This window comes from Dromiciops gliroides, chromosome 2 (assembly GCF_019393635.1).
Source record: "Dromiciops gliroides isolate mDroGli1 chromosome 2, mDroGli1.pri, whole genome shotgun sequence".
Classification (NCBI taxonomy): Eukaryota; Metazoa; Chordata; class Mammalia; order Microbiotheria; family Microbiotheriidae; genus Dromiciops; species Dromiciops gliroides.
The window spans coordinates 690383483-690391003 of NC_057862.1; the positions used below are offsets into that span (position 1 = coordinate 690383483).

The 7521-nt window shown below is 46.4% G+C and overlaps 1 protein-coding gene across 6 annotated transcripts in view; it reads left to right on the forward strand.

Moving 5' to 3' along the window:
* LPIN1 (lipin 1) overlaps window positions 1-2804 on the forward strand; it is a 132870-nt gene extending 130066 nt beyond the window's left edge. For all 6 annotated transcript variants that reach the window (XM_043985966.1, XM_043985967.1, XM_043985971.1 and 3 more), the window contains one exon: window positions 9-2804. In XM_043985966.1, coding sequence (XP_043841901.1) covers window positions 9-177 — 169 coding nt within the window. In that variant the 3' untranslated portion in view covers window positions 178-2804. The remainder of the gene's footprint in view (window positions 1-8) is intronic.
* Window positions 2805-7521: the final 4717 nt, after the last annotated feature.

Sequence of the window (7521 nt, forward strand, 5' to 3'; positions counted from 1 at the left end):
CTTTGCAGTTACGTGAGGCTCTGTGAGGTTGTTGATCACATTTTCCCATTGCTGAAAAGAAGCCATTCTTCAGACTTCCCGTGTTCGGACACTTTCAGTAACTTCACTTTTTGGAGAGAGCCCTTACCCCCTTTTGAAAATCAGGAAGTCCATTCAGCTTCCGCTAACACGTACTGACAGCCCTGTGACACCGGACTGGCTAACCCCTGATTAAAGGATAGGCTTTGTGAAGAGTTCAGCTGGAACCCAGGGCATTGTATTCATTTGCTTAAAAAAATTTTTAAAAATATTTTATCTCCCCCTCCCCCCAACTCCCCCACTTTCCCCTTGAAACAACATTTCTAAGTACCTTATGAAAGGTCTGTTTTAAGAGTCGGGGGATTGTTGCTTCATTCACTGTGTAGAAAGGGATTCCTTGTTGGCTGGCCCCAGCCAGGGACAAGGACACAGTGGAACAATGGCCTGGCACGGCCAGTATTGGCCCTTGCACTGTGCAGGCTCATGAAACCAAAGTGTGACTTACCGGAAGGTTTGTTGTTGTTTTGTTGTTTTTGCTGCAGACCTCAATGTTATTCAGCAAAGCCAAACGTGCCCAGTGCCTGTGAAAAGTGGGCAAGACATTTCAGAGCCGTATGACTCCCATGTGGCCTAATTCTGAGCCAAAAGAGATCTTACTGCCTTGGAAGAGTGGTGTCAGAGGGGAGAGGCCTCTTCCAAGGGAGCCCTTCCCTGACTTCTGGGGAAGGGCCTTTGCTTCGGGAAGTTCTCTCTCTCATATTTCTGTTTTCTCCGGGGCTGAAATTTGATTGCGTCTGTTCACAAGGTTCCAATCCCTGGGTGTTGGTGGAGTTCTTTGTGCTTGTATCTGTGAAAGATAACCTGATTCATGTGTATCCATGATACATACCTATGGACTCAGCATATTTATTTTTCTTCCCCCTTCCCTGATTCCCCATGCTCCACCGTCCCTGGAGATGGCCCACGTGTGCTGTGGGGCCCAGGCTCTTTTTGCAATGTGTCCCTGTTGGGTGCTCAGGGCTGTTGTCATGGCCCATCTTACCACTGGTCTCCATGTGCAATATTCCCCTTGTTACTGTCATTCTGTTCAGCACACAGGGCAACGGAGACTTTGGGGAAGCAGGCCGGTGCCGAAAACATGGCCTTGACCCGAACACGTGCCACGGGAGGGTGACGTTCATTTTCTTGACATTGTTAAAGGAAACACGCTTTGTTTGAAGTCACTGGGAGAGAACATTAAACTGCGTTCTCTGTTGGTGTGGCTCGTGGCGTCTCCTACTGCTCCTTGTGTTCGTGTATAAATATGCTGGCTTGATCCTTTCTGTTGTCATTTGGACGGTGAGCATCCTGAACTCATTGTAATATTGTTATTGTTTAAAAAAGAGAGGGCCGCTCAGCCACTGTCCAGTTCTCCATTCAAAGAGCTATAGCCTCTAGAAGTTCACATTTTGTCTTAAACCCTTCCCCTCCCCACAATCGTGGGCCCAGATCCCAACTGAGATCTGGGTTTCTTTTGTTGTGGCCGGGAGAAGGCTCAGCACCGGCATTCATCCGGCTGCCTCACAGGGGAGAGAGTTGGGGGAGTGGAAGCCTGCCTTGGTGACCAGACGGCTTAGTGTTTTTGAGGATGTATTTTTATTAAGAAGAGAGAGTTTTACTTGGGAATACTTTCCTGATTCAATTGCACTATTGGAGGGCTGGTTTAATGAAGTCTTTATTCTTTCTGTGAAAGAAAGTCCATAGATATTCCTTCACTCTGCTCATTTCTCTCCCAGAAAGAATGTTTTTTTCCCTACTTTGAGTGGTTTGTACAGACACCCAGGTCTGCACGGACATACCGGTGTCTGTGTTTGTCTGTATTTACCAAATGCTCGTGCGCTCACAGACGGGCATTGTGGCCCCTAACTCCTGGGCTTGTCAGACCTTTTGAAGCCCACCGAGGCTTCTGGACCATGGGTAGGTTGGAGAAGTTTCAAGGCCAGGGAGTGACCCATCCAACCTCATCCCAGCTCCCTCAGGCCTTCCCCACAAAAGTCACTTTGTCAGGGTTTAATCTGTATCCCCCCACCTTAGAGTGGCATTCAAGGGCGTGGAACTCACACAGATGTGGCATATTGCCCGGGCCAACTAGGGAGGCTCTCTCTGTGATTACTATGGGAGGTTTTTAATGTTTAAGGGAAGGACTGGGGCACTTGGGAAAATCATTATAATAGATAATGTTCAATTTCCATCGCTACTCTAGAAAATGAGAATGTGTGTATATTATATACATATGTATTACAGTAGGTAACAATTATATTATGCACATGTATACATACATATGCACATGCGCACAAGCACATGCACACATGTGTGTATTGTATCTGTGCAATACATGTAACACACACATCTATATACACATGTGTGTAGCCCACACATGAATGTATGTTCCAGTCCATGCCTGTAAGTACACACCATGCTGGTAACTACAACAATACCCTGCTGTGGTGGATCTGAACAAGCATCTGCTTCCACTTTCCCCACTGAAGCACAGTCCTCCAGCCATCGTCACAGAGGAGGAGGGATACATCGCTTGCTCTGTTTCCGGCACCTGTTCCATCGTGTGAAATGATTTCATCTTCCAGGGACCTGTCTTTCTCTCCCCATGCCCAGGTCTTTGTACGTCCCATATTTGCCCTGTGTGTCAGCGGTGGTGCGGCGATAAACCAAATCATTGTCATTCTTGTTTTGTTGTGCTGGATACAAAGTCAGGACACTTATTTACAATAAATAAGACTGATGGAGGACGCTGTTGGGATTCCAGTCTGTTGAGTTTTTAAACCATTTGGTGTATTGTTTAAAATATAAATTGTGGGTTCTAATCTGCCCCACCCCAGCCTTGGGGGGAAGCTGGCTAAAATCACTGATAAATTCAACAAGAGTTTAGGCTTTTAAAGATTTATTAAATATATAAGTTAGTAAAGAGAGAGAGAGAGAGAGAGAGATTGAGAACAGATGCCTTGTAGTATGGAAATCCTAGCTCAGATCTAATTCTGTATAGCCAGAGAGAAAGAAAGCAATTTCCTTTCCTAGTAGCCCACATGAACTCTCTCACCACCACGCCAGTGTCCGAACAACTAGGAGGCCCCCCTGCCCCCCCCCATTCTCCATCTGCTGCCACTGGTTCCTCCTCACCAAAAAGAGAGTTCTTCTGTGAGCCAGCATCCACTTCCTTGTTCCTCTCTCCCTCCCCCGAAGGGGAGGCCCTTCGAGCTGGTTGGTTGAGAGTGGTCTCTGTCAGTAGTACACCAACATGGCACTCAGGGCCAGCCAGGTGTGGCCTCCATCCAATCATCCTTAAGTAGGTACTTAGTTTCTCATTTTTTTTGGGGGGGGGGCTGGGCATTTGGGGTCAAGTGAATTGCCCAGGGTCACACAGCTAGTAAGTGTTAAGTGTCCGAGGCCGGATTTGAACCCAGGTCCTCCTGAATCCATGGCCAGTGCTCTATCCACTGCACCACCTAGCTTCCCCATCAGCTTCTCATTTTCACCCAATTCAAACTATACTAAATCAGGTAGGGCCCCTGGGCGTCTGCCAAATTCCATTATTTTATCACATTGGCAGTGTGGTCTGGTGGTCAGAGAACGGATCCTGAAGCAGGAACACTTGGGCCCAACATATCCAAGCTGGAGGGATTTTCTTCGAATTCCCAATACCCAAATGTTAGGCAGTGTTAAGTAGTTCATTCTCCGTCAGGCGGCTGTGTTATAAAGGCCATGAAGCCTGAATAAGGCCTCTCCCAGCCTGTCAGCACCCATGTTCTAAGGGAAACCCTTCAGGGAGATGCTCTTTCTTTGGTGGGGAAGGCATCATGTGCCAGAATTCAGCCCCAGTGCCACACCATCTATGTAGGTTTTTCTCCACCCTCCCCAAATGCTGGTGGCTGCCCTTACCCCACCCCATGAAAAATGGTTTGGGATTTGGAACACCTGGGTTCAAATCCCACAAGTGTCAGTCAGTGGGTGGTACTACAGAAGGTACCCAACCCTATCAGTTTCCTCCTCCCACCTGAAAGGGGGAGGAGTTGAATCACATACTGGGGGCAGCTAGGTGGTGCAGTGGACAGAGCACTGGCCCTGGAGTCAAGAGGACCTGACTTTAAAATCTCACTTCAGACACTTACTAGCTGTGTGACCCTGGGTAAGTCACTTAACTCCACTTGCCTTAAACATTGGGAACTATCTCCAGTCATCCTGATGTCTATCTTGCCATTGGACGCAGATGGCTCTGGAGGAGAGAGTGAGGCTGGGGACCTTGCACAGCCCTCCCTCACAAATCCAATTCAGTGCAAGTCATGACATCCCCCCAGTGTCATGGTCCTCTTCGAGAATGAAGGAGGAACAATATCTTTTATGCTACCCCACTTCCTTTCTCACATCAGGGGCTACAAATTTAATGATCTAGTGACTCCACCCTTAAGATAGCTATTTCCCCTTTTAGCTTGAGGGTAATACAGGAAAGGTCCGTTCAACGTGGTTCCTTTCTCTACTGTTTTATGGTGTTTATATCAGACTCATAATCAGAATAGCTCAGAGCCCCCATTTAGGAACATTCTTAGCATTCAGATAGGATTTTTTTTTTTTGTGTGCTGAAAATTTATGTTTATTTTCCTGGCTTCTCTCTTTGAGACAAAACCAGGATACTTCTTTTACCCAAAAGAAGTATTGTTACCGATGACTTACTGGACAGGCATAGGGAGGGAAGTTAGTAAAAGAACTCTCTGAAATGCGGGCTGAGGTCTGATGGCAGATCTATATATATATCTCTCCTTTCTTTGCATACTGTTCGGCCTCCTTTCCATTTCTACCTTGGGTTGTTTTTTTTTTTTTAAAGGTTCCTCCTTTTGGCTGTTGCCTGTATGACACTGATTGCTTTCCAGCTCAGTTCATTATGTGGGGGGTGGGGGGCAGGGGGTGGCAATGTAATCCCTCCATTCCCCAATCTCTGTCTGTCTGTCTGTCTGTCTGTCTGTCTGTCTCTCTCTCACACACACACACACACACACACACACACACACACGTGCGTGTCAGGTCCCCCTTTTGCCTCAAAGGTCATGAAAATCTAGATTGTCCTCAGGCATGAGTGTGTACTCACTGTTCACTACAAGTCTCAGTTTCCCAAACCCTGTTACACTTGCCTGCTTGCTGCCTATCTGACTTTGGGCCAGTCATCTAGCACTCTCCAGCCTCAGTTTGTCCATCTGTAAAATGAGCGGTTTGGACCAGACAGCTGCTGAGGCCCGTTCTAGGTCAGTCTGGGCGCTGGCCAAGTAAATAAGGGCTTCCTGTAGGAACACTGACTTTCAGTGAGCACACGATGTCATCACTGGACCCCTCTTCCAGCCAGGGCAGTCTCCCCTCCCACAGTGTACATGATGTGGATTCAGGAGAGGACCCAGCACGTGATTAATGGAGGCAGAGGAGGGAGGGAGATTGAGACAGGCCTGGAAACCACAGTTCAAGCCCAGCCTCTGACCCCTCCTGGCCATGTGACTTATAAGTACCCCAGAGCGGCTAGAAGTGGCTTGAGTGCCTGTCGGCTTTGGCGGAAACGGTTCACTGGGAGCCCCCCACACCAGTGACATAGCAAGTCTGGTGGTTAAAAAGGCCGAGCTTTCTTGATTCAGAGATGCTGCCGTCTACTTCTCTCAATGGGCATTTTGAAAGAAAGCCTGAAGATGGGGATACAGTCCTGTGAACATCAGGGCCACTAGAAGATGGGTGGGCCCAGAGCAAAGATGGGAAGCAGCTGTTTCCTCTTGGGGAGGGGGGCAGGGTGACGGGCTTTCACTTCTCAGAGTCAAGTCAATTCCAACAGCAATTTTTAAAATAAAGAAAAGGGTAACAATAATTCTTTGCTTCCCATCATAATTAAGTGAGCCTTGAAGGCCAGGACCAACATAATGATAAAAATAATAAGTATTTTCACAGTGCTTTAAGGATTGCATAGTGCTTTGGATATATCTCATTTGATCCTCACAATAACCCTGGGAGGTAGATGCTCCTATCTCTATTTTTACAGATGGGGAAAACGAGGCCAGGAGAGATTTTTTTTTTAAAGTGACTTGTCCAGGTTCACCCAATTAGTAAGTGTCTAAGGTAATACTTGAAATCAGGTTTTCCTGAGTTCGAGTTCAGCACTCCATCCACTATGAATTGATAAATACTCATTTGGCAGAATTGAACAATCCAGTATCTTCCTTTACACAGTTGAAAATATAGTTCCAAAGACTATTAAGCTGTTTGTCAATTAGTTGCATAAACCTCAACCAAATCTTAATAGCTGGAGGTAGGGTTGACCTGGGTTAATGACAGGTTCTGTAGAAGTTACAATCTGCGGTATGAATGAAAGAAAGACATTCTATACAATTAGATTAAGTACAGAGAGTAAAAGGCAGTTCCTAGAATTGTCAAGTAGTTTGACAAATACTTTTGTCCCAAAAGACTCATCTTTTAGGTATTTTTTAACAAGATTTTTTTTTTACTCTTTTCAGAAATATGTCTATCTTGGGAACAGAAAAAAAAAACACCCAATAGTCTTGGAAATCATTTTTATCACCCTATCCAAAGAGCGAGATAATGAAATTCATATCCATCATCTCAGTATCTCAGTGGAGGAGGGTGGGGGTGGGCTATAAGTCCAGAATGGTAAGAATGTCAAATGAGGATGCTTTTTGTTGATTGGTTCGTTCTCTCTCTCTCTCTCTCTCTCTCTCTCTCTCTCTCTCTCTCTCTCTCTCTCTCTCTCCCTCCCTCCCTCTCTCCCTCCCCTCTCTCCCTCCCCTCTCTCCCTCCCCTCGGTCTCTTCCCCCTTTCCCCTCTTCCCCAACTCTCTCGCCCCCCACTCTCTCTCCTCTCTTCTTTTCCTCCCTCCTCCTTCTCTTCCTCCTCCTCCTCCTCCTTTTTCTCCCTCCCCTCTCCTGCCCTCTCCTTCCTGATTACAAGGGATGGTTCAGGGTGGAGGCACATAATGAGAAATTACTAAGACAAAATTTTTTATCCAAAATAATTAAAATGGAAAAATCCTTTGGGAATTTCTCTCAGGAGACCACATTCTATGTTTAGGATGTGCTTGACTTCTGACTTCAGTCATCTCTCAGTCCTCGCTGGCCACATACTCTTAGGAGATCATTCCTAGATGATGGTGGTTCAAAACTCCAACCCCCAAATTAAGAAAATTGCATCTTCATTTTATTGTAGAAAAATAGCAAAATGGTGCTTAAACCCAGAAGGTCTGATCATTTGACTCCTCCCTCACCTGCTCATCCCCACACCATTAAGCATGATCTGTGCTCTAGCACCCACGCTAAGTGATGTGGATACAGAGATGAGTAAGATAGGAATCCTGGGCAGCACAAAAGAGAAGGCTGGTTGCCTCTAGAAATCTGCTGAACTATTTATTAAGCACCTACTATGCTCCAGGGATGTAGGGGATGAGGGGGGTGGCAATCACACCTGCCTCTT